The sequence below is a fragment of the Macaca mulatta genome, chromosome 20, assembly GCF_049350105.2.
Source record: "Macaca mulatta isolate MMU2019108-1 chromosome 20, T2T-MMU8v2.0, whole genome shotgun sequence".
NCBI lineage: Eukaryota > Metazoa > Chordata > Mammalia > Primates > Cercopithecidae > Macaca > Macaca mulatta.
Genome location: NC_133425.1, coordinates 77,445,072 through 77,471,981, shown reverse-complemented (window position 1 = coordinate 77,471,981; position 26,910 = coordinate 77,445,072). Strand labels below are relative to the sequence as shown.

Here is a 26,910-nt window from a genome sequence, read left to right as displayed (position 1 = left end):
GGGGTCGGGGGAGGGGGAAGGGATAGCATTAGGAGATATACCTAATGTAAATGACGAGTTAATGGGTGCAGCACACCAACATGGCACATGTAGACGTATGTAACAAACCTGCACGTTGTGCACATGTACCCTAGAAGTTAAAGTGTAATAAATAAATAAATAAATACTAATCCCCTTAAGAGGTGGGCCCTTTGGGAGGTTCTGCCTTCATGAATGGGATTAGTGCCCTTATCAAAGAGATCCCAGAGAGATCCTTCACCTGTTTCACCATCTGAGGATACAAGAAGATGAAAGTCTATGAACCAGGAAGCAGGCCCTTACCAGACACCAAATCTGCCAGCATCTTGATCTTGGACTCCCTGAGAACGGTGAGAAATAACTCTCTGTTGTGTAGAAGCTGTCCTGTCTGTGGTATTTTTTTACAGCAGCCCAAATGGACTCTGACAGTGGGGGTGGCATGAGAGGTTGTCAATCTTTCTCTGGCTAAATAGAACATCTTGTGGTTTATTTTGCTCCCAGGTAACCCCAAAATCATGTGGAAGCCCTTCTTCAGGGAACCCAATATGAGCTTCTCTGATCTGGGATTCTCAGACCCATGGGGGTGTCTATTCAGCACCTTCTCCTGATGGCTCACAGAGTTTTCAACCCTTGGGAAGCTGCAGAAGAGAATAAATCCCACGCTGTCATCTCAGCTCTCTTGATGTCTCTCACTGTCTTCAAAGAGTCTTCCCCACTTCTTCTGTAGCCTGAGCACATACCCCGCAGCCTGCTCACTCCACGACTTGGAGGAGTGGTTCTCAAATGGGGGTATGCATCACCTGGAGAGCTCCTTGCAACACAGGTTGCTGGCTCCAACCCTGTTTCTGATTCAGTAGCTGTGGTCAGTAGGACAATGGTCTTTGATATGATTGGGGCCTGTGTCCCCACCCAAATTTTATGTCAAATTGTAATCTCCAATGTTGGAGGTGCGGCCTGGGGGAAGGTGATTGGATTATGGGGGTGGATGTCCCCTTTGGTGCTGTTCTAGTGATAGTGAGAGAGTTATTGTGAAATCTGGTTGTTTAAAAGTGTGTAGTACCTCCCCGCCACTCTCTCTTCCTCCTGCTCTGGCCATGTGAAGATGTGCCTGCTTCTCCTTCACCTTCTGCCATAATTGTATGTTTCCTGAGGCCTTCCTATCCATGCTTCCTGTACAGCCTGTGGAACTGTGAGCCAATGAAACCTCTTTTCTTTATAAGTTACCTGGTCTCAGGTATTTCTTTATAGCAGTGCAAAAATGGACTAATACAGTTCTTAACAATGATAATGTTGCACGAATCCTCAAAGCCTGTGAATACGTTATCTTACGTGGCAAAAAGGACTTTGCAGTTGTGATTAAATTGAAGATCTTGACTTTGGGAGATTCCGCTGGACTATCTGGGTAGGCCCAATATAATCAGGAGGGCCTTATGAGCAGAAGGCAGGAGAGTCTATCAGAAAAGATGTGACAATGGAAGAGGACATTGGAGTGGTGCTGCCATAAGCAAAGGAATGCAGGCCTTTGGATGCTGGAAAAGGCAACAGATGGAGTCTTCCCTGGAGTCTCCAGAATGAACACAGGTCTGCTGAACACTTGATTTTAACCACTGCATATTGCTACTTTTAAAAAATTGAAGATGAACAAGTTCAGATGAAAAATTTTGCTCAACTCCACTATGTCCTAGGTGTGTGACTTTGGACAAGTTAACTTTCTAAGTCTGTTGTGTTATCTAAAAATTGTGATGAGAATAGCACCTACTTCATGGAGGGAATAGGGCTAGTAGGGTGTTAGTTGCTAAGGCTAGTAACAGGTTAATTATTATTTTTCGAATGTTATCGAAACTAGTTGATTGGAAGTCAACTGTACTGATTATACTAAAAGAATAGGATCCTCATCAGTAGATAGAAATATATAGAAACAATCAGACTACATCTACAAAGTGTCAATATCAGGCAGCGGCTTCAAAGCCGAAATGGTGGTTGGATGTAAAGTGATGTAATAATTGGCGGATAAGGCAGATAATGAGGAATGTTGATCTGATAATGACGTGGAGTCCGTGGAAGCCTGTGGCAATAAAAAATGTTGAACCGTAGACACCATCAGAAATAGTAAAAGATGTAAGACCCATTTCAGAATTCTGAGCTCCAAAACTGTAAGGTCATGCCTTTATGCTGTATTAAGCTGCTACATACGTGGTAATTTGTTATAGCAGCCATAGGAATATAATATAGAATTGGGGTGGCTCCTGAGAATCTGCATTTCTAATAGTCTCAGGTGATGCTAATGATTCAGGTCCAGGGATCACTCTTTGAGGACTGTTGGCTTTCAGGGAAGCACGCCATCCCCAGTGCTCTTCCAAACTTTGGACTATAAGCTAAACAAATCACTTGTTCTCTCAACAGTGCTAGAAGCATGCAAATAGAAGTGTTGGCTTCAACAACACTTATCCCCAGAAAGTGCCTATTAGGGAAATCAACATTTAGACGGATTTTTTTTTCTTTCCATTCTGCTCTGAAAGAATGGTGGAGAGCCACTAGGCTGTCACTATGACTAGCCATTAAAAACATATCGTGTAAGTATTTTATAAGTATTTATCTTGCTATATGGCTATTTATTATTTTCTCTGAGAGAAAATTGCAGAGCAGTGTCATGGTATATACTCTCATGAAATCGCCAAGGAAAACAGAAAAAGAGTCTCCACATTCTAGAAAGGAAATGGAACAGAGAGGTTTGCAATGAGCAAGGTATTCTGGTTCCCTTTGTGCACCCTCTGCCCACCAGCTCCTCCCCTTTTGCCACACCCAATTGACTTTGGCCATACCTCTATAATTATCTGACATTGCTCCCTTCCACTAAGCTCTTCCAGGTAATGGTATTGACTTGTCCATCCCAGTATGCTCAGATGGGGGTAACAGAGTAACAGTGATGGTTACTATGGGCCCTAAACCAGTCAGCCACATTCCCTAGATCTGCCAAGAGGTCTCCTGGGTTCTGTTTGAGATGGGAGACCTTATCCTATTGTCTCCAGAGCTCCTCGTAGAGGAAAAAAAGAGGAAGGAAGAGAACGAAGCCCTGATGATTTACCGTGAATCCAATACCTTGGGTGTAGTAGTTACAGAATATCAATGCACAGTGAGGAAGACTTGGAGGATCCATTAGACTGTTGCCCTTGCCATTTCTGCCTCCTCCTTCCCTTCCCTCTCTCTTTCTCCTCATCTCTCTCTTTCTCTTCTTCTTCTCTTGGCAGGCAGTGGAGTTCAACCCAGGATTTGAATTCTGGCCCTGCCTTTTGCTAGCATGTGACAAGAAATCTCTCCGATTATATTAAGTAGGGGCAAAGATACCCACCTCAATTCTCTGATGTGAACTAGATGAAAGAATATCTGCAATGTATCTGGTGCATAGTAGGAGCTCTATTAACATTCTCCATGAGGCTGTTGCTACTCTGCAGCCTTCTCATTACAAAGTACTATTCAATCAATGAATTTCACAGAGAATGAAGAGTAGGAAACAACTTTAATGAGAAACCCAGTTTCCTTTTCATTTCAAGACTATGACATTCCCACTTCTTTGAAGTCTTCCATTGCCTAGGTGGCCTTCCTCTTATAGTTAGGCATGCTTAGAGCTCTGGGCATGGGCTCGTCTTTGCCAAAATTTCTTTCAGCAAAGTAATTATATATGCCAATAGGCAAATAGAAAGCAAGACAGAGCCACAAGTAAGCGGCTTTCCCTGGCGTGTAATAGGCAAAGGGGCTCTTCGCCGAGATAGCATGCTGGATGTCCCGCAGCACCGGAGAGAAGTCTGTGCTGGCCCCCGAGTTGATGAATAGGAGGAAATTCTTCTGCGATAAGATGTAGTCCTGGCCGTAGTCTTCCTGAACCTCAGCGGGTAGGTGGTCCAGAATGTCCTTCTCCAGCTTTTCCCACTTGTCACTCGTGCCTGCGATACCTGGGGCGAAAGGAAAGGAAGAGTCAGATCCTGGGAAAGCCAAAGAAGTCAGGGAGCAGGCGCTCGTCTCTGTTGGGAAGGATGGGCCTTTGCAAATGCCATTTATTTATTTATTTATTTTTGTGAGACAGAGTCTTGCTGTATCACTTAGGCTGGAGTGCAGTGGTGTGATCTCAACCCACTGCAACCTCTGCCTCCAGAGTTGAAGCTATTCTTCTGCCTCAGCCTCCCGAGTAGCTGGGATTACAGGCATCCACCACCATGCCCAGCTAATTTTTGCATTTTTAGTAGAGATGGGGTTTCGCCATGTTGGCCAGGCTAGTCTTGAACTCCTGACCTCAAGTGATCTGCCCACCTCGGTCTCTCAAAGTGCCGGAATTTCAAGTGTGAGCCACCATGCCTGGCCTGCAAATGCCTTTTAAAATGTGTGCTTTATAATGGCATTTATTATCACTTCTAAACCTACATACAGAAAAGTGCACACATGTTTGGATTTTTCCAAACTGGTAGCCCATGTGACCAGCAAACAGATCAAGAACAGAACAGGGCTGGGCACAGTGACTCATATCTGTAATCTCAGCACTTTGGGAGGCCCAGGAAGGGGAATCACTTGAGCCTAGTAGTTCAAGATCAGCCTGGGCAACAGCGAGATCCCATCTCTAATACATATATATATACACATACACACACACACACACACACACGTATACATAGACATGGACACATACACAGAAATTTAGCTGGGCACAATGGTGCTCACCTGTAGTCCCAGCTATTCGAGAGACTGAGGCAGGAGGACCCTTGAGCCTACAAGTTGGAGGATGCAGTGAGCCATTATATGACTGCACCACTGCACTCCAGCCTGGGCAACAGAGCTACACTCCAATTTTAAGAAAAGAAAAAGGGGGAAAAAAAAAAACAGAACAGGACCAGCCTTGAAAGTCTCTCCTCTCAGCCCACTTCTCAGTAACCATTTTCCTGATAAACAGGATAGATTCATTTTGGCTGGTTTTGAACATTATATAAATTGAATCATATGAATAGTACTCATTGTTTAGCATCAGCTTCTTTATTCAACATTATGTTATGTGTGTTGATTCTCCTTTCAGCATAGTATTCCATTGCATCAAAATGCCATGAATTATTTAGCCGCTATACTGTGATGGACGCTGTGCTTGTTTTCAACTGGGCCTTTACAAATGCTGCTGCCACAAACACTCATGTCTTTTGGTGACTATTACATGTATAATATATCATGTAATGTCTACAATATAATATATACTGTATATAATATAGTATATATACACTCATATAAACATATACACATATAATTTTTTTAATATAGAAGTAATGTCTACCTTCATATTTAAAATTAAATGCAGGATTTTAGGCTGGGCACGGTGGCTCATGCCTGCAATCCCAGCATTTTGGGAGGCGCAGGTAGGTGGATCACCTGAGGTCAGGAGTTCAAGACCAGCCTAGCCAACACGGTGAAACCCTGTCTCTACTAAAAAATACAAAAATTAGCTGGGTATGGTGGTGGGTACCTGGAATCCCAGCTACTTGGGAGGCTGAAGCAGGGAGAATTGCTTGAATCCAGGAGGCAGAGGTTACAGTGAGCTAAGATCACACCACTGCACTCCAGCCTGGGTGACAGAATGAGACTCCGTCTCTAAATAAATAAATAAATAAAATATGGGATTTTAAAAATTTAATCTATTTAATAGATATGCTTTTCATTGATGTTTTTAAAAATATATGAAATGTAATTTTAATATAATTTACACATATATTTTAATTTTAATATACAAATTACATACAATTAAGTATAAATATATATTTTAAATAAAGGCAATACCTGCTTATTATATAAAATTAAATAATTTATTTACTTTAAAATGTAGCAGCTCTGCCTCCTCATTATATAAAGTGAATAATAAGGAGATGTGCGTATTTTAAAAATTAATCTCCTCTATGATAACTAACACTTTTGTGTGCCCTTCTACATTCCTTCCTTGTCCATACAAACACACATACACATAGAAGAATTTGATTTATTTTTTTAAACCAAGAAATAACAATAACAAAAAGGGTCATACTATAGTATTTATATTTTCCATGAATTTGTTTTGACTTAGTAATAAATCACAGACCTCCCTTCTCATCAATGTCTATAGATTAAACCAGAGCAAGAGAATTTCCCATTGAACAGCTTTTAGCCAACCACATCCCTATCCAACGACCTTCCAGTTGTTGCTATAGGTTTCAGCATTGCAAGCGCTGCCGCAGTAAATAGACTTTCACAACCTATTCGTTTGTACGTTGGCTTTACTTCTATAGGCAAGAATCCTCAAAGTACAGCCTGGTCAAAGGCACATTCATTTTGAATTTTAATAGCTACTGCCAGATTACTTTCCAAAAAGGTTGCAGTCTCCCTCACTCGCTCCTGCAAAGTGCTTGGTTGCTCAGATAGCTGTAGGGATGAGCCCTTGCTAGCTTGGGTGACTCCTGGATGTCAGGACTGCGGAGAAGGAGGGGTGCTTACTTGGAAATGTGGGCCAGTAAAATCCAATTATACTCATGGAAATGCAAACGAAGTTTCAATTGCTCCTTTCTTTTCAGGAAGGCACACACTGTGCTTAAAGAAATGATTATCCTGACAATTACTCTGGAGGCTTTTAGGTCCTGAAAAATATGTTTTCGTGAGCTAGTATTCCTCCTGCTACCTCTCCCTGTCCCTGTCTTCATAGGCTGGGGATTCCTTTTGCTTTCCGCCTCCTCCTTCTTTAAACACCTCATGGACTTTCTGGCCACTCTTGTGGGTACCCTATCCAGAGTCCCCAAAGCTCTCTTTGTGAGTGACAAAGCCATCAGTCTTTTGCCATCAGTCCATCATCATCTCCCACTTTTGACACACTCGCCCTACCCATCCATCCCATGCTACTTTGGTGCTACACACAATGAAGTTACTGATATGACCTGTATCAAAATCCCATCTCTGCCTCCCATCAGCTCTATGGCTTTGGAACTTCCTTAACTTCTCTGAGTCTCCATTTTCTCACTGCAGGATGGGGATATTATGACGCCTACTTCATAGGTGAGGATTAAGGGAGATAATGCACATAAAGCACTTAAAATCTGCTAATCTAGCATGCAGTATGATTTAGCTATCTTATTTCAGGGCACAAAAAAAATCTGGAATGTCTCTTAGAATGTCTTCAGAAGCTCCTTGTCTGTGTCCCTAAAGATTCCTTTTCTTGCCCCCACCTTCAAATAAGTATAAGTATGAAGTGTCATTCTCCAAACATGAGTTCTCTGCCTTCTGCTCTTGGGCTTCTTGCCTTCAGAGAGCTCATCAAATAGCTTTAAACTGGGGGCAGCCTGATATAAAAGGAAGAACCCAGGCACTGCATCTCGGGATCTGATCTCAAATTTCCCACCATCACGATGTACGTGGGGTACCAGATCCCCACCCTAGGGCATGTTATCCACCCCAGCTCAGCACCATCACCAGGAGAATAATGTCAACGAAACCTGCTCCTCAAAGTTGTGATGATTGGAGTATACATAGAAAGGGTGGAGGTATAAATTGGAGCAATATTTTAGAAAGCAGGTTGGTATGATTCAGTAAAGCTGAAGCCAGGAAAACTATGATCTAGTCATTCTTTCAGAGGCATTTGAACCAGAGTAACTCCATCTGGAATAGGGGCTGGGTAAGATGAGAATGAGACCCGCTGGGCTGCATTCCCTGGAGGTTAGGCATTCTTAATCACAGGATTCGATAGGAGGTTGGCAGGATTGGTATCACAAGATACAAGTCATAATAACCCTGCTGATAAAACAGGATGTGGTAAAGCAGCCAACCAAAACCCACCAAAATCAAGATGGTGACAAAAGTGACCTCTGGTCATCCTCACTGCTCATTATATGCTACTTATAATGCATTACCATGCTAAAAGACACGCCCACCAGCACCATGACAGTTTATAAATGCCATGGCAATGTCCAGAAGTTGCTCTGCATGGTCTAAAAGGGGGAGGAACCCACAGTTCCTGGTCATCCCTCCCACTTTCCCAGAAAACACATGAATAATTCACCCCTTGTCTAGAATATAATCAAGAAATAACTATAAGTATACTCAGTTAAGCAGTCAATGCTGCTGCTATACCTAAGAAATAGGCATTCTTTTATTCCTTTACTTTCTTGATAAACTGCTTTCACTTTACTCTATGAACTCACCCCAAATTCTTTCTCATGCAAGATCCAAAAACCCTCTCTTGGGATCTGGATCAGGAACCCTTTCCGGTAACAACTTCACTCTGGAGCATGTGTCATAGGAAAATTCAAGCACACAAAAAAACAAAGTACATGTACCAGAAAGTTCATAGCTGCATTGGTTCATACTTGTTCAAACTAGAAGGGACACAAACATGCCATCAACAGTAGAAAATCGTGGCATATTCACAGAATACTACACAGCAATGAAATGAGTGGACTACAGCTACACACAGTGGAGATAAATTGTCAAATGAGAATGTTTAGTGAAGGAAGCCAGACACAAAAGGATACATACATATTGATTCCATTCAAAGCGCAAAAGCAGTTAAAGTCAAATGCTATTGATTGGGATGGATATAACTCTACAAAGAAAAGCAATCAATGATCATTACAAAAAGTAAGAGGCGATTACCTATTGGGTAGTTGGAGAGGGCTGTGATGGTAGAGGATCATGTAGGGGCTTCTGGGTGTTGGTAATGTTTTATTTTTTTTTATCTGGGTGTTAAGTACAAGAGTGTTTATAATAATTTGTTGAACCATGTGTGTATAATGCTTTTTTCTGTTTATGTATTTCTCAATTTTAAAAAATAAGATCAACATCAGTAAAGAATGTATGGTAAGTGGGTATCCCAGTGCCTGGTAAGAACAGCTCTCCAGAACTATTATACATAGCAATTATATTAAATCTCCAAAATCATAACTTAACTGCAGGATTGCTCTCTCGTCTAAATGGAATTTTACATCTGTGTGTTGGAATTCTCTTTGGGCTAGGTCACCAAACCCTCAATCCTCCTGCCAGATTCAAAATCAAATTCACCATTTCCCTCTTCCACCAGCTGTCAACCGGCTTTCCTCTCTCTGTAACCCAGTCTCTCAGTTCAACCAGCACATTTGGCTTCACCTCTGACCCATATCTCTTCTCTATCACCTCTCCTCAATTCTCCTCCCCACCCAGGGAGTCCCCAAGTGGGAAACGCCTCTCAAGACTTCATCTTCTCTGCATTTTTATCGCTCCAGCCCTGCCTCTCATCCTGGTGACCCATTTCCCTTTCTCTGGGTCTCTGTCCCTGTCTCTTGAGTCTTGTAGCCCCTCTACAACCTTAGGAGGTTCTCAGCTACCAAGTGTTTCAAGCCAAAATTTCAATGTTTCTGTGTAGATTTTATCTTTTGGATTTGAGATAACATTCAAACCTTTAGTGTTTGTTCTTTAGTGCATTTAGCAATACCTTCTAGTCTGTGGTCTTTTATTAGACATACTTTTTATATCTTCACTTGAATCATCAATGAAATGTTTGATGGCCCGTAACTAAAGACTGAGCCTTGGGGTAAGCTGCCTCTGCCCAGAGTTCAGATATGCAGGGAGGGGAGTGGAGAGAATGACCATCTCTGCTTGGAGTGGAGGGGAGGTGGATCATATTCTTTAGAGGGAAGGAGAAAAATATTGTTTCTGAAATATAAAGAAGCTGGGGAAGGAAACCTTCTTGGCCAATGGAAACAAAAGACTAATAAATGTTACTCCGGGTATCTGCTCAAACTTTTAGATGAAAATAAGCGCTCAAGCTAAATAAAGAAATCTGGTATGAAATTGATGGATTATATATTGTTAAACAGGTTTAGATGGGGCAATGAAAATAATCAAAATTGGTGAGAGTCAGTTAGGGACCATTTTTGAGCTGCATTCCCAAAGACCAAATACAACTCTACCATCGAGGGAGGGAGTGTGTGTCCTAGAAAGGACCTGATCAGAGCAGGCACCAGGGGACCAGGGTTCTAACCCAGTGCGGCCTCTGCTTGCTGATGACTTATGAGCCAAAGCATTTACTTTGTGAAAGGAAGCAGGGGTGAAGCCATACATGGAGAGCCTGACACTTAGAAGAGGCCCACCCATCCCAAGTCCTGCTGGACCCTGAGAGCTGGAGAACTCTGTATGCATGACAACCCCATCCCAACCCCTTGCACTAAGAGACTTAACCAAACTCCAGCATGGTTTCTAACAGTGTAAGGCCCTGTCCCTTGGATGACAGCAGCCCCTCACTAAAATGCCTGCCTAAGAAGGCTCAGTCTTGCCAGAAAATTTTACTATTTGTTCTAGCCAACACATCCCTGAGAGGTCCCTGACTTCCCTTTCCTGAAATACTTACTAAAAAAAGAACTTTAAATTGTAAATATATAGCTCTTGCAATGCAGAAGCATTTCTCTCCAGGATCTGAGAGCCATTCCTTTGGAATTGAATCATGCAGAAGGATCAGACCTCTGTTTCTCAGTCTCTGTGGGAAGACAGAATCTGGACTTCTTTTATTGCCAAGCTGGCCCCTCTGCATGGACACTGAGGGACCCTTGTACTTTTTCACTAATCTGACTTACTGAGCCCCACTTTCCCCTCTCCCTCATTCTCCTTTTAAAATGTTTAAAACACCTTCGCACAAATCAAAATGGAGCTTAGCTCTTTCCCCTACAGTCAGCAGTTACTGAATCAAACCTGTTTTCACCACTTTAACTGATGTCTGGCTGTGCTCATCTTTGACAACACTGAGGGGTTCAATGTGTGCTCTGTCAGACCAAGAGGACCTTCAGGGTTCCTTCCAGGATGGATGAACATCACAGGTTCTTGGGCTCAGAAACCTACTTGTTCGGAAGCCTCCAGGTTGGATGGAAACAACTTTAATTCCCCACTTGGAAAGCTCGATTCTCATAACTGATGAGAACATGGTCACAGCCGCCTTTGATGAGCCGTAAGATGCCAGCTTTGCCATTGGGGCCCCTCCTATGGGAACAATGGGAGAAAAAGAAGTAAAGTTAGATATGTTCATTTGTTCATCCAATAAATATTTAATCGGCATCTACTGTATGCCAGGAACTGGTATCAGTGACTTGGGCAGACAAAGGCAGACAAGGGCCCTAAGCTCAGGTGAGCAGTGTTCTTGATCATTCCCGCAGAGTAGCTTCATTTGCTTCTGCCCTCCTTGGCTCCCCTATTGCAGCTGGTACGATGACAAATCAAGTTGAAGTCTCAATCTTGCCCAACTCCTAAGCAAAATGTAATTTAGGGCTGGCTGCAGTGGCTCATGCCTGTAATCCCAGCAGTGTGGGAAGCCGAGGTGGGTGGATTCCCTGAGGTCAGGAGTTCGAGATCAACCCGGCCAACATGGTGGAGCTCCGTCTCTACTAAAAACACAAAAATTTGCCGGGCGTGGTGATGCATACCTGTAATCCCAGCTACTCACGAGACTGAGACATAAGAATCACTTGGATCCCAGGGGGCAGAGGTTACAGTGAGCTGGGATCACGCTACTGCACTCCAGTCTGGTGACAGAGTGAAACTCCGTCTCAAAAAAAAAAAAAAGGAATTTAGGTAAGATGAAGAGCATCTACTGACCAGGCCCTGATCTTCTAGCCTGACCCTGAGGTTCCTGGTAAACATATCTTTTTCAGGGGAGGAGGGTCCGCTATTCAACCCACTACAACACCTATAATTTAACCGATTGGGCTCAATACTTGTTGCAATGAGGAATAATGTACATCATGGGGAATGGTGGGGCATCTCTGTAAGAGGGTGTGGGAAAGGACTTATTCTAGGGCTAGAGCAGATGCTCTGTATCCCACCTAAATCATATTTAGCTCAGAAGCTGGTGAAATTGAGCCTTAAACTGAGTTTGTCACTGGACCAGCTGTAAGGAAGTAATGGAAGGCAAGATCAAAGGAAGCCAGTAAAGGGAGTGATCTACTTGGAATAAGAGTCTCTGCAGATGTCATGGAGGCAAGGATCTCTACAAAAGACCATCCTGGATTACGATGAGCCCTAAATCTCATTAATGATGCATGTCCTTATCAGAGACAGAAAAAGAGAAGACACAAAGGATAAGGCCATGTGAAGATGGAAGCAGAGATTGGGCTTATGTCGCACAAGCCAAGGCACACCTAGGGCCACCAGTAGCTGAAATAGGCAAGGGTAGATTCTTTCCCAGACTCTCAAGAAGGAGCACAGCCCTGCTAACACTTGGTTTAGACATCTGGCCTCCAGAACTACGAAAGGATAAACTTCTGATGTTTTAAGCCACTCCATTTGTGATGATTTGTGACAGCAGCCCTAGACTATGAATTGAGGTGCATTCCTGGTGGTCTTCAGCAGGAAGACACTGAGGTTATGAAGGAGCAAAGACAGTGAGAGCTCACAGTGCCTCATGAAGTCTCATAGGAAGACTAGACCCATAACAACAGGGCTCCCAGTCTTGGCAAAGATTTCCCAAGTCAAAGAAGCATCCACTGGGTGAATGGACAAGCAAACTGTGGTCCAGCCATATAATGGAAGACCACTTAGCCATCAAAGGGAATGAGCTTGATACATGTAACAACATGGATGTCTCAAAACAATTATGGGCAGTCAGAGAGCCAAACAAAAAGGGTGTGTACTCTTTGATATAATCCCCTTCATGTAAAGTTCTAGGAAATGCAAATTAACCTCTAGTAAAACAGATCTAGTAAAAAAAGTGGTGACCTGAAAGCTGGGGGTGCTATGAACGTTGTGCCACCCCCATCAAAACTCATAGTTTGAAGCCCAAACTCCTAGTGTGATGGTATTTGGAGATGGGGCCTTTGGAAGGTAATTAAGTCCTGAGGGTGGAGCCCTCGTGATGAGAGGGATTAGTGCCCTTTTAAGAAGAGACACCATTGAGCTTATTTATTCTCTCTCTCAGACAGTTGGTGAGCTAGTAATTTGTTGTCTCTCAGACAATTGGCGAGCTAGTAAATTCCTCTTCCATTTTTGGTTTAAGCTAAGTTGGAGTTTGGCCCTGTCACTTAAAACAAAAGGTCCCAAGGCTTAACTGATATAATTTTAACACAATGTCTGGCATCAAGCAGGGTCTCATTAAACTGGTTAATCTTGCCGCAGATGGCCAGCGGATTTTTATGTAAGCGATTTATAGCTTCATGAAATCTTAGTGTTTGAAATCCAACTCCTTTCTATTACTAGTAAGAGAGGCCAAAGAAGGTAAAGCAACTTGTTCAAAGTCACAGTGTGGGCTGTGTGGCAACCCCAGTTTATGGGGTTAGCCAGAGTTCTCACTTCTCCATGACCTTTACAGATGATGAAGGTTGGTCAGATAGAAGGCAAACAGGTGAGCAGAGGAGCCAAAACTGACTGCATTCAAATCCTAGCTCGACCATTGATTAGCCACCTGTTATCAGGAGAGTCGCTTTATATTTGGCCTCTGCCTTTTTATTTGCAAATTAAGAATAGTGATAGTACAAGCATCATAGGATCGTTGTGAAAGTTAAATTAATAATATATTAGAATAGTGCCTGGCACAAAGTAAGCTCCATATAAGGGCTTCCTAGTATTAGTGCTACTCAGGCTTTTCAAAATAATATCTTAATAGCCCAAAAGGCTCCATATGTTCGTGGTTTCTTAGAGTAATAAGTGCACCTGCTTCAGAATCTCCAGCAGCTGTTGTTTATTATGTAGATTACTAAGAGCCACCCTGGACCCACTGAATCAGAATCTGCACTTAATATCTAGTCAAGTAATCTTTTGAATATTAAATCGTGAACTATTACCTTAGGGTTTTGTCACATATTTGTGCACATGAGCTTTCGTGATAATGCACTGCCTTATGGATAAGTGCTGTGGTTTGAATGTGTCCCTCCAAAAGCGTACATTGAAACTTAATCCCCAATGCAACACCTCCCCAGTGTTAGGAGGTGGGGTGTACCAAAAGGTGATTAGGCCTTGAGGATGGGGTGAATGGATTAATGCCATTATCTTGAGAGTGGGTTCATCACAAAAAGGGGAGTTTGGCCCCCTTGCACTCTCTTTCGCTTTCTCATTCTCTCTTGCCCTTTCACCTTCTGCTGTGGAACAACATAGCAAAAGACCCTCACGAGATGCCATCCCTTTGATCTTGGACTTCCCAGCCTCTAGAACCAAGAGCCAATCAATTTCTGTTCATTATAAATTACCCAGTCTGCGGTATCCTGTTATAGCAACACAAAACAGACTAAGACAACGAGTATGACATACGATGTTTGTTGAGAGTACATCATATACCACATTAACAATCTAAACAAAAAGCGCGCTTTGAATCAAACATTTAAGACTCATTTATCTTTTGCATTATTTTGAACGTGCAAAAACTGCCAATGTTAGACCACGTCTTACCTATGAAATGGCAGTATTATATGGTTCAACCTCATAGATCCAATCTTGCTGTTAATGCTTAAGATGACGTAAGATGAGATAAATATAGGTGTCCAAGATTGCTGATTAAGAGCCACTGTGTCTCAAGGCTTTCTGACCTTACATACACCTTCATTGTCTGTCCAGTTAGAGACTTTAATTTTTTAATTTAGCTTTTAATTTTATCAAGATAAAAACACTTCATATGAGTTCTACCTTCGTAACAATTTTTTTAAGTGTGCAATACAGCATTGTTAACTATTGGCACAATGTTGTATAGCAGATCTATGTAACTTATTCCTCTTGCATTACTCAGACACTTTAAATAACCTAATATTGGGTAACTTAAGAGAACACCCCTTGTTATGGACTTAATGTTTGTGTTTCCAAAAAATTCCTATCTCAAAGCCCTAATCCTCAGGATAGCTGTATTTGGAAATGAGGACTCTAAAAAAATAAAGTTAAATGAGATCAGAAAGATGAGGCCTCTGATCCAACAGAATTAGTATCCTTATAAGAAGAGACACCAGACACTTCACACTCTCTCCTTGAACATGCACCAAGGAAGGACTATGTGAGGACGCAGCAAGAAGGTAGCTGTCTGTAAACCAGGAAGACAGCCCTCACCAGAAAACCAACCATGCTGGCATTTTGATCTGGGACTTCTAAACTGCATAACTGTGAGAAAATAAATTTATGTTGTTTAGGCCACACGATTCATGGTATTTTATTGTGGCAGTCTGAGCAGACCAACATACGTAGTCAACAACAGGACCTGTCTTAACCAATAAGGTACAGAACTATGGACTCTTTCCACTCTTCCTAGACCTAGACTGCAAACTTTCTATCCTTACTTAGCATAGGCACGAAAATCATCCCCCCTCTTCTAAGTCATATTCCCCCACATGCCTCTGTGAACTATTCAGTCAATTTCTTCCCTGGGCTGTGTTCCCTTATCTGGCAAGGGAATAAATTCAGCATTCATTTTGTTGATTATTCTGGTGGTCATTTTCTTTCCTTTACATTGTGGTATATTGTTGACAGCGGGCTAAAAATAAGGGATTTGAAGTTACCGTTCTGAAGCTTACAAAAGAATTGTGGAGACCCTGTCTCTCCCCGCCATATGTGTACTTAGCATCATGTTTTCAAGGTTCATTCATGTTGTAGCATGTATCGGTACTTCACTCTTTGTAAAGCTGAAAACTATTCCTTTTATGGATATGCCACATTTTATTTATAAAGTGACCCATTTATGTATATTTGAGTTGTTTATACCTTTGGCTATTATGAATAATGTTGCTATGCCCATCATCTAAGTACAAGTTTTTGTTTGAACACCTGTTTTCTATCTCTTACATATACACCTAGGAGTAGAATTGCTAGGTCACACGGTAATTCTAAATTTAACTTATTGAGGAACTGCCAAATGTTTTCCACATCTGCTGAACCATTTTATATTTCTACCAGTAGTATAAGAGGGTTCCAATTTCTCCACATTCTCACCAACATGTGTTTTTTTCTGTGTTTTATTATTATTATAGCCATCTTAGGGTGTATGTTGTATTATGGTGGTTTTTCATTACGGCCATCTTAGGAGGTATGTTATCTTATTGAGGTTTGATTTCCAGCCATTGTGTATTTAGAAGGCCTCTGGTGATTCTGATGCAGCTAAAGCTTGAAAATGTGGTCCGGGGATTAGTACCACCAACATCACTCAGGAACTAGTCATAGATTTGCAGAATGTTAGGCCCCACCCAGACCAATCCAGTCAGATTCTGCCTTTTAGCAAGATCTCCAAGTGATGCCCACATATGTCAGTGTTGAGAAGCAATGGAGTAAGAGATAGCCCTAAATTGCCAACACTTCCTAATTACCATTTAAACAGACCAGAGTTAGGGTTTGTATTTTATGCCCCTGCTTATCTTACATGTTCTTGCTTAACAGCCTGGAAAAGTAGAAAGCACATAGTACTTGGAGTAAAACAGACCCTGGTTCAAATCCTGAGTTTATCACTTACCAGCTCTACAAACTTGGGTTACAGAGTGCTTGATCTAGAAAATTAATTAATATCTGCATTCTGTGGATGTTAGAATGGACATCTTGGACACCTATATTTATCTCATCTTATGTCATCTTAAACATTAATGGCAAGATTGGATCTTTGAGGTTGAACCATACAATACTGCCATTTCATAGGTAAGACATGGTCTAATATTGGCAGTTCTTGCAGTGTTCAATTTACATGTAGGCATGTAAATCTCTCACACAACCCAGCACGAGAAAGTTCACTCAGTCTTGCTCTACCCACCTTCCCCCTTGTCCAACAAGCGCCCTGCAGAGTATCAGGGAAGAAAATCTCAGCCTTGGCTTCCTGTTTTGCCACTGAGCAACTGAGGGACTGGCTGAATGACTTGCCAAATGATTCTTTTAAGGCAGCTGGCTCAGCAAGGAAAAGTCCAGGAATGATCCCACAGTCTGGACTGAGACAGAACTCAAGGCTGAAACTGTGAACTCTACTAGATCCTTTAATTTGTAGACTTGTAAGAATCTCTAAGATTGCTTGCTTTGGTGTAAAGTAATTTTGATGTATTTTAAACAGCTTGGGCTGGGCTCAGTAGCTCATGCCTATGATCCCAACACATTGGGAGGCCAAGACAAGAGGACTGTTTGAAGCCAGGAGTTCAAAACCATCCTAGGCAACACAGTGAGACCCCATGGCAAAATAAATAAGCAGATGTGATGGCATATGCCTGTATTCCCAGCTACTCAGGAAAGTGAAGTGGGATTATTGCTTGAGCCCAAGAGTTCAAGGTTATATAAGCTACAATCGTGCCACTGCACTCCAACCTGGGCAACAGAGGGAGATCTGTTTTAGGGGGCTTTATTTTCAAGTCTTCTTATTCAAGCATAGCATCAGGGCCTGAAAAAGGTTTTGGGCCTCAAACAGAACAATTTTCCAACTGTCCTTTGTACCATTAGAGTTGTTTCCCACTTCCTCTAATCCTAGGTTAAAAAAATAAAAATACGAAAACTAAAAACAACAACAACAAAAAAACAGCTTGATGTGGCAGACAACTGTGATTACTATCTCTCAGTAGAGAGGTCCCTTTGACTCGGGGACTTCCTATATACCAGTGACTGTGCTAAGCACTCAGAACCCGCGGTGCATTTAAATCTGCAGCCAAGATCAGAGGTTTTCAACTGGGGGTGATTTTGCACCCCAGTGATCATGGGAAATATCTGAAGATGTGTCACAACTAGGGGTGGGTGCTACTACTGTCTAATGGGTCAGGGACACATATGCTGTTAACACTCCATAATGCACAGGACAGTCCCCCTACAGAAAGAATTCTCTCCACCAAAATGCCAGTAGTGCCAAGGTTGAGAAATATTGCCCTGGACTCAGGTGCTACATGACCATCATTTGAAGATAGAGACAGACAAGTAAGGTGACCTGACCCAGGTCACCCAGCTAGTAACCGAAGAGCAAGATTTAAGCCAAAATGACACAAAACCTCTGAGGCCTGGGTCATTTTAGAAGGGCTTGTTTTCAAGCATAGCATGCAATTGCACACGAGTGTTTACGTGAACATTTCTGAAGAGGAAAACTGGCGCTTTTAGGCCTCTCAAACAAAAGTTTTTCCAACTGCCCTTTGTACCGTCAGAGTTGCCTCCCATGCCTCTGATCCTTGGTTAAATATTTATCCAACTGCCTTGCTGGGATCTGTGTTAAAGAGCTATGCTATTTGTGTGGGAGGGATAATCAACATGTTATTACAATGGGGACAAGTCTCCTGTAGTAGACATGGTCAAATCTGGAAGGAGTGACCTGTTGGGGTCACCTCCTCAGGAGCTAGTAAGTGATGGGGCAGAGGATGAAGGGTCATTCGGTGTCACAGTCAGAGGCAGTTATACCAGCAGCTGGCAGATTAAGAAGCTACAAGCACACAGACTGTCAGCTGCTGCCCCAGATCCTCGTGGTTGATGGTTTTGGGGTTGCCAATGCTACTGGGCCATTCACTGCATGCCAAGCTCAAGGCTGATGCTTAAACATGCGTATTTCATCTCATCTCTCCATGGTCCCCAGAAGAAGCAATTACTATTATCCTCATCTTAAAATGAGGAGGCTGCAACTCAGAGGTTCAGAACTGTTCCCAAGGTCATGCAGTTGTCATTGGTAAAGACAGGATTAAAACCCGGGCAGTCTGTCTTCATTCTGCTTGCCTGGCATCCTAGAAGATTCTTACCTGTATTCCTACATGATGTATCTTACTCTTTCCCTTTCGTGTTCCTTTCTTTAGGGATGGAATATGTAGGAGGGAAGGACATCGGAGGGAAGGACGTGGTTGACTCTAGATTGCATTTCTTAGAGAAGAACTTAAAGAAGTAATGTTTTTCCCCATCCCACTCCTGGAACTTCCCACCTGTAGGAGTGTATTGAGAAGACATGGGTTATGTTGACTTTATTTCCACACAAGAATGGGAGTTAGACTGGAACAAGCATCTAACAGTGGAGCTAGTAGAAAGCAAAAATGGTCAATAAGGTACCACTGGGAAGAGCATCTGAGACCCTTTGGCCTTGTGTTTGATGCGGTGGTAACATATGGTTACACTGAGTCACCAGGGAAGGAGGTGGCTTAGTGAGTCAGAATATGAAACTCAAGTTCAAGTTCAAGTTCTAGCTTACAGACCAGTCACTGAATCCTTCTGACTTTGGTTTTTATAACTGCAAAATGAGGATAGCAACATTACAGAGGTTATTGGGGTCATATACCTGAGAGCATTCAACAAATGCCTGAAATGTAGTGGATCCTTCATAATAACTCTTAATATTTATTAGATATCTACTATATGCCAAGCACTGTTCTGAGTGTTTTAACATCAGCTCTAAATGTATTTAATGGTCACAACTGTCACAGGAGGTAGATTCTAGTATTATCCTCAGGAACCTCATTTTAAAAAATGAAAACACTAAAGTGTAGAGAGTTTAAGTGACTTTCCCAAGGACACAGAAAGTGATAGAAATAATAGCTAGCCCTTACATAAAATTCACAGTGTCCACACAAAAACTTGCACAAAAAATATTCAGAGAAGCATTATTCATAATAGCCCAAAATTGGAAAGAACTTAAATGTCCATCAACTGATGAATGGATTTTTAAAATGTGGTTATACTCATATGCATATTCAAAAAGCTGCAAAGAACCCTATTGAGGAGAACGTTTTGGGAGTTTCAACTTTCAGACAAACATCCTTTTAAGCAATGTGTATGTTCCAACTCTGGCTGCCTCTGCCCAAATGAGAGGCACATGGAACTTCTCACTGAGGTTGGACAACCAGGTAGAAGGTCAGGAGAGGGCGTGGAAATTCTGCCTGATAGAGACAGCAAGGAGGGTAAGAAGTGGCCAGTGGGCACAGGGAACTGAGCAGTATTTAACAGAAAACAAAGGAGCCAAACTTTAATGGGTTAATGAGGTTATCGAGAAGTAGAGGCTGCAAGTCACCTAGCTTTTGAAGGAGCTCAGGGGAAAAGGGTAAAAGAAGCTCTCACTGTTCAGCTCCCACTTACAAGTGAGGACATGCGGTATTTGGTTTTCTGTTCCTGCGTTAGGTTGCTAAGGATAATGGATTCCAGCTCCATCCATGTCCCTGCAAAGGACATGATCTCATTCCTTTTTATGCCTGCATAATATTCCATGCTGTATATGTACCACATTTTCTTTAATCTATCATCGATGGGCATTTGGGTTGATTCCATGTCTTTGCTATTGTGAATAGGGCTGCAATGGAAAATACATGTACCTCAGAATTTAAAATTAAACTTAAAATTAAAAAATAAACACGTGTGGGGCAGTGTCCATTAATAAAAATAATAATAACTCATAGGCTTCAGGGAAGACATACTACACATGAGCATCTATGCTAAGAACTTTATAAGGATTATTTTATTTAAGCCTCAGAACGCCCCTATGTGGTCTTATTTCCTCCGCTTATTCATCCGCTCTTATTGCCTTTATGGGGACAAAAGTGGAGCTTAGAGAGGCTATAGGACCTCGGGTTTTCCAGGAGTGTCACCCAACCAGGAAGTGAAGAGGAGAGCCCCGCCCTCCTGGCTCCCAGCCCAGCTCAAGGAGAAAAGGACTGAGAGTCTGGGGAGGAATCATTCTTACAGCGTAGCCTGGGGTAGAATGAAAGGCCCAGGGAGAGAGAAGGAGTTAGTCAGGAGGAGGAAGGAGGAAAGGCTGAAGAGGAGAATGAGTGACAACAGAAGGAGCGAGGAGAAGTTAGGGAAGTTCATGCGGGACAGCTTCAGTTTGTTTGTGAGAGTTCCAGAGAGGAGGGGAATAGAGCAGAGAAATAAACAGCAAACACGATTTGCAATAATTTTTTCTTCTATTCTGCACACCTCTTGCCTTCCAAGGAGGGCAGATCCAATGGAAGTGTTTAGTTTATTGAGCAGCTAAGAGTAGGTGGATGTGATATGAACGTATGGTTATGGGGGAAGGAAGGAGAGGGAAAGATAAGGAAAGAAACTGGGGAGATTTGGGAGCCAGGAAGGACTGGGAGGGGGAAGTAACCAGGGTGAGGTGGCTAGCAACTGAACACCTTCGGAAGGAGGAAAAAAAAAATCTAAAGGGAATTTGCATTAAATGATGCTTTGCGGTATATGGAATCTCCAGTAAAATCTGCATTTTCTGGAGTTGGCTCTGCCTTTTTGGAACGTGATAAAGTGTTAAGCGTTCCTTCAACATGGTGTAAAGAATGAGGAGAAAGTGTTCATGGAGACCTGAATTACATAAGATTGGGAGGAATGAAGTTTAAATTTGAGGAAAAAAAAGAAAAATGTTTGGAATCAGTAATTAGGTGCATGTGATTTGTTGTAAATCAGAGCTCGTTGAAAGTCAAACCAGACACATTATTTTCCCACAGCTGCTATAACAAATTACTACAAACCTAGCAGTTTAAACATTACAGATTTATTATCTTATGATAAAATCAAGGAGTCAGCAGGGTCATGCTCCTTCTGGAGGCTCTAGGGGAGAACTAGTTCCCTTAACTTTTCCAGCTTCTAGAAGCCACCTGCATTCCTTGGTTTCTGGCCCCTTCCTCCATCTTCAAAGCCAGCTGGGTACCATCTTCCAGTTTCTCTCTGACTCTGACCCTCATGCCTCTTTCTTATAAGGACCCTTGTGATTGCATCAGATCCATCCAGAATATCCAGGATAACCTCCTCATCTCAAGATCCTTCACTCAATCACGCATGCACAGTCCCATTTGCCATGTGAGGTAACAGGCTCACAGGTTGCAGACACTGAGATGTGTATGTCTCTGAGGACCCATTATTCTGCCTCCCAGACCAGCTGCCTACTCACAGCAGCCTGAGATAGTTTCTTCACAGTTATTTATTCTGCAGCAATGAATAACTGGAACAGAGTCATCAATTCCAGCTCAGTTTTTCCTGGCTGGTGCAAAGTTCCATGATAAGTCTATGCCACCAAAATTCTTGTCATTCAGAAGGTGACAGAGGTGCCAGACTCAAGACAATCTGGTGGGTCAGGGCAACCACGTGCTTCTTCTGGAACCCTTATTAGTGACTGACTGCCTCTCTGCCTCCATGCACCTTGCTTCAAAGTGAAAATAACAGCAATGAACTCCCAAATAAGCACGTTTTCCAAAACTGCTATTACATTAATTTTGCCAAAGATATATCAACAAGTCAGCATCACATTAGATGTTAATTTCTGTGGATTTGTTGGTTATATATTGCCTTTTACACATACTTTGACTTTTCTAATCCTTGCGTTACATTCTGGTTTTTTCTTTTCCAGTTCAAAATCTTTTCTATTGTTTCACAAAACTCTCCAGTAAGTGCTAGACAGTCCCTTACTGTGTTCTCTGCTGAATTCCCCTGTTCCTTATCAATTACGGTGTTATGGACTGAATTGTTTGCCCCACCACACAGAAGAGTTTATATGTTGCAGTCCTAACCTCCAGTGTCTTGGAACATGACTGTATTAGAAGATAGAACCTTTAAAAAGATGATTATAGTTAAATGGGATCATAGGAGTGGGCCCTAATTCAGTATGACTGCCATTCTTATAAGAAGAGGAAGAGACACCAGGGATGCATCAGACAGAGAGATGACCATGTGAGGACACAGCAAAAAGGTGGTCATCTGAAAGCCGAGAAGAGAGAGCTCAGGAGAAACCAACCCTGCCGACAACTTGGTCTTGGACTTCCAGCCTCCAGAACTGTGAGAAAAAAAAAATTTCTGTTTTTTTAAGACACCCTGTCTGTCGTATTTTCTTATGGTAGCCCTAGCAAACTAACACAGAGGAAAACTGATAGTTTCTGAGCTTTGTTTCCTTAATTTTTAATATTTTGTGGGTACATAGTCAGTGTATATATTTATGGGCTACATGAGATGTTTTGATGCAAGCATGCAATGCATAACAATCACATCAGGGCAAATGGGGTCTCCATCACCTTAAGCATTTATCCTTTGTGTTACACACAATCTAGTTATACTCTTTTAGTTATTTTTAAATGTACATTAAATTATTATTGACTATTGTCACTCTGTTGTGCTATCAAATACTAGATCTTACTCATTCTTTCTAACTATTTTTTGTACCCATTAACCATTCCTACTGCTCCCTCCTTAGTTCTCTCCACTACTCTTCCCAGCCTCTGGTAACCATCATTCTACTCTATCTCCATGAGTTCAATTTAGCTCCCACAAATAAGTGAGAACATGTGAAGTTTGTCTTTATGCTCATTATGTTATTTCACTTAATATAATGACTTCCAGTTCCATCCACGTTATTGCAAATGACAATATCTCATTCTTTTATATGGCTGAATAGGACTCCATTGTGTGTATATGTACCACATTTTCTTTATCCACTCATCTGTTGATAGACACTTAGGTTACTTTCAAATGTTGGCTACAGTGAACAGTGCTGCAACACACATAGGAGTGCAGATATCTTTTTGATATATTGATTTCCTTTCTTGTGGGTACATACCTAGCAGTGGAATTGCTGGATAACATGGCAGCTCTATTTTTAGAGCTGTTCTCCATAGCAGTTGTACTAATTTACACCCCTACCAACAGTGTACAAGGGTTCTCTTTCTCCACATCCTTACCAGCATTTGCTATTGCCTCACTTTTGGATGAAAGCCATTTTTCCTGGGGTGAGATCATATCTCATTGTAGTTTTGACTTGCATTTCTCTGATGATCAATGATATTGAGCACCTTTTCATATGCTCGTTTGCTATTTGTATGTCTTGTCTTCTTTTGAGAAATGCCTGTTCAGATCTTTTGTACATTTTAAGTGAGATTATTTGATTTTTTCCTGTAGAGTTGTTTGAGCTCCTTATATTTTCTGGTTATTAAGTCCTTGTCAAATGGGTAGTTTGCAATATTTTCTCCAATTCTGTGGGTTGTCTCTTCACTTTGTTGATTGTATCTTTTGCTGTGCAGAAGCTTTTTAACTTGATGTGATCTCATTTGCCTGTGCTTGTTGGGTGTTACTCAAGAAACTTTGCCAATTCCAATGTCCTGGAGAGTTTCCCTAATGTTTTCTTATAGTACAGTAGTTTCATAGTTTGAGGTCTTAGATTTAAGTATCGAATCCATTTTGATTTAATTTTTTATATGGTGAGAGACAGGGATCTAGTTTCATTCTTTTGCATATGGATATCCAGTTTCCTTCGTTCCTTCCTTTCTTTCTTTTTCTTTCTTTCTTTCTTTCTTTCTTTCTTTTTTCTCTTTCTTTTATTTATTTATTTTTTTTGACAGGGTCTCACTCTGTCACCCAGGCTGGAGTGCAATGGAGTGATCACAGCTCACTGCAGCCTCTACCTCCCTGAGCTCAAGTGATCCACCTACCTCAGCCTCCCAAGTAGCTGGGACTATAGGCACATGCCACCATGCCTGGCTAATTTTTTGTAGAGACAGGGTTTTGCCATGTTGCCCAGGCTGGTTTTGAACTTCTGGGCTCAAGCAATCCACCTGGCCTCCCTATGTGCTGGGAATACAGGCATGAGCCACAGCACCTGGTCAAGTTTTCTCAGCGCCATTTATTGAATAGACTGTCGTTTCCCCAGTGTATGTTATTGCATTTGTTGAAAATGAGTTCACCATAGATGTGTAGATTTACTTCTGGGTTCTCTATACTGTTCTGTTGGTCTGTATGTCTGTTTTTATGCCAGTACCATGCTGTTTTGGTTACTGCAGCTCTGTAGTATAATTTGAAGTCAGCTAATGTGATTCCTGCAGTTTTGTTCTTTCTGCTCAGGATATCTTTGGCTCTTCTGAGTCTTTTGTGGTTCCATAAAAATTTTGGGATTGCTTTTTCTATTTCTGTGAAGATTGTCATTGGTATTTGGATAAGGATTGCATTGAATCTATAGATTTCTTTGAATAGTATGGACATTTTAAAAATATTGATTTTTCCAACTTATGGACATGGAATATCTTTCAATTTTTTGTGTCCTCTTCAATTTCTCTCATCAGTATTAGATAATTTTCATTGTAGAGATCTTTCACTTCTCTGGTTAGGTTAATTCCCGGGTATTTCATTTTATTTGTAGCTATTGTAAATGGAACTACTTTCTTGACTTTTCTTTCTGATTGTTTGCTATTGGCATACTCACGCCTGTAATCCCAGCACTTTGGGAGGCAGAGGCAGGCAGATCACAAAGTCAAGAGATTGAGACCATCCTGGCCAACATTATGAAACCCTGTCTCTACTAAAAATACAAAAAAAAAAAATAGCTAGGCATGGTGGCGCACACCTGTAGTCCCAGCTACTCAGGAGGCTGAGGCAGGAGAATCACCTGAACCCAGGAGGTGGAGGCTGCAGTGAGCCGAGATCACTTCACTGTACTCCAGCTTGGCAACAGAGCGAGACTCTGCCTTAAAAAAAAAAAAAAAGTATGCCACTGATTTTTGTAGTTGATTTTGTATGCTGCAACTTTACTGAATTTGTTTATCAGTTTTAATTGTTTTTGGTGGAGTCTTTAGTTTTTTCCAAATATAAGATCATATCATCTGCAAACAAGGATAATTCAACTTATTCCTTTCCAACTTGGATGCTTTTTATTTCTTTCTTTTGTCTGCTTGCACTAGCCAGGACTTCCAGTATTATGTAGAATAACAGTGGTGAAAGTGGGCATCCTTGTCATGTTCTGGATCTTAGAGGAAAGGATTTCAGTTTGTTCCCATTCAGTATGACACTAGCTATAGGTCTATTGTATATGGCTTTTGTTAGGTTGAGGTGTGTTCCTTCTATACACAGTTTTTTTTAAATTGAGGGTTTTTATCATGCAGGAATGTTGAATTTTATCAGATGCTTTTCTTAGCATCAACTGAAATTATCATATGGTTTTGTCCTTCATTCTGTTGAGATTATGTATCACTCTGATTGATTTGTGTAAATGTTGAACCATCTCTGCATCCCTAGGATAAATCCCACTTAGTCACAATGAATGATCTTTTTAATGTGCTGTTGAATTCAGTTTGCTAGTATTTTGTTAAGGATTTTTACATCAATGTTCATGAGGTATCTTGGCCTGTAGTTTTTTGTTGTTGTTGTTGTTGTTGTTTTTCTTAACATGTATTTTCTGGTTTTGCTATCAGAACAATATAGGTCTCGTAGGATGAGTTTGGAAGTATTCCCTCCACCACTATTTTTCAGAATACTTGAGTAGAATTGATATTAGTTCTTCTTTAAAAGTTTTGTAAAATTCAGCAGTGAAGCCATGAGGTCCCAGCCTTTTCTTTGCTTGCAGACTTTTTACTACAGCTTTGAACTCATTACTTGTTATTTGTCCGTTCAGGTTTTGGATTCCTTCATGGTTCAATCTTGGTAGGCTCTCTGTAAGAATTTATCCATCTCTTCTAGGTTCTCCAATTTATTGGCATATAGTTAGTTACTCATAGTAGCCTCTAATGATCCTTCAAGTTTCTGTGGTATTGGTTGTAATGTCTCCTTTGTCATCTCTGATTTTATTGGGTCTTGTCTCTTTTGTTCTTACTCTCATTAAACGTTTGTCAATTTTGTTTATCTTTTCCAGAAACCAACTTTTCATTTTGTTGATCTTTTGTATTGTTTTCATTTCAATTTTATGTATTTGTTCTCTGATATTTATGATTTCTTTTCTTCTACTAATTTTGAGGTTGGTTTGCTCTTGCTTTTCTAGTTTTTTGAGATGCATCACTAGGTTGTTTACTTGAAGCGTTTCTACTTTTTTAATGTAGGCACTTATAGCTACCAGCTTCCCTCTTAGTACTACTTTCATCACATCCCATGGGTTTTGGGATGTTTGATTTCCATTATCATTTATTTTGAGAAATTTTTAAATTTTCTTCTTAATTTTTTCATTGACCTACTGGTCACTCAGAAACATATTGTTTAATTTCCGTGTGCTTGTATAGTTTCCAAAATTCCTCTTATTTTTTATTTCTAGTTTTGGTCCAT

General features: G+C 41.3%; 1 protein-coding gene across 1 annotated transcript in view; it reads right to left on the bottom strand.

The window, feature by feature from the left end:
- Window positions 1-3,516: 3,516 nt before the first annotated feature.
- HSD17B2 (hydroxysteroid 17-beta dehydrogenase 2) overlaps window positions 3,517-26,910 on the bottom strand; it is a 64,013-nt gene continuing 40,619 nt past the window's right edge. Inside the window, exons 4-5 of the mRNA XM_015126697.3 lie at window positions 10,873-11,010; window positions 3,517-3,968 (exon numbers count right to left, since the gene is read on the bottom strand). Coding sequence (XP_014982183.2) covers window positions 3,607-3,968; window positions 10,873-11,010 — 500 coding nt within the window. The 3' untranslated portion in view covers window positions 3,517-3,606. The remainder of the gene's footprint in view (window positions 3,969-10,872; window positions 11,011-26,910) is intronic.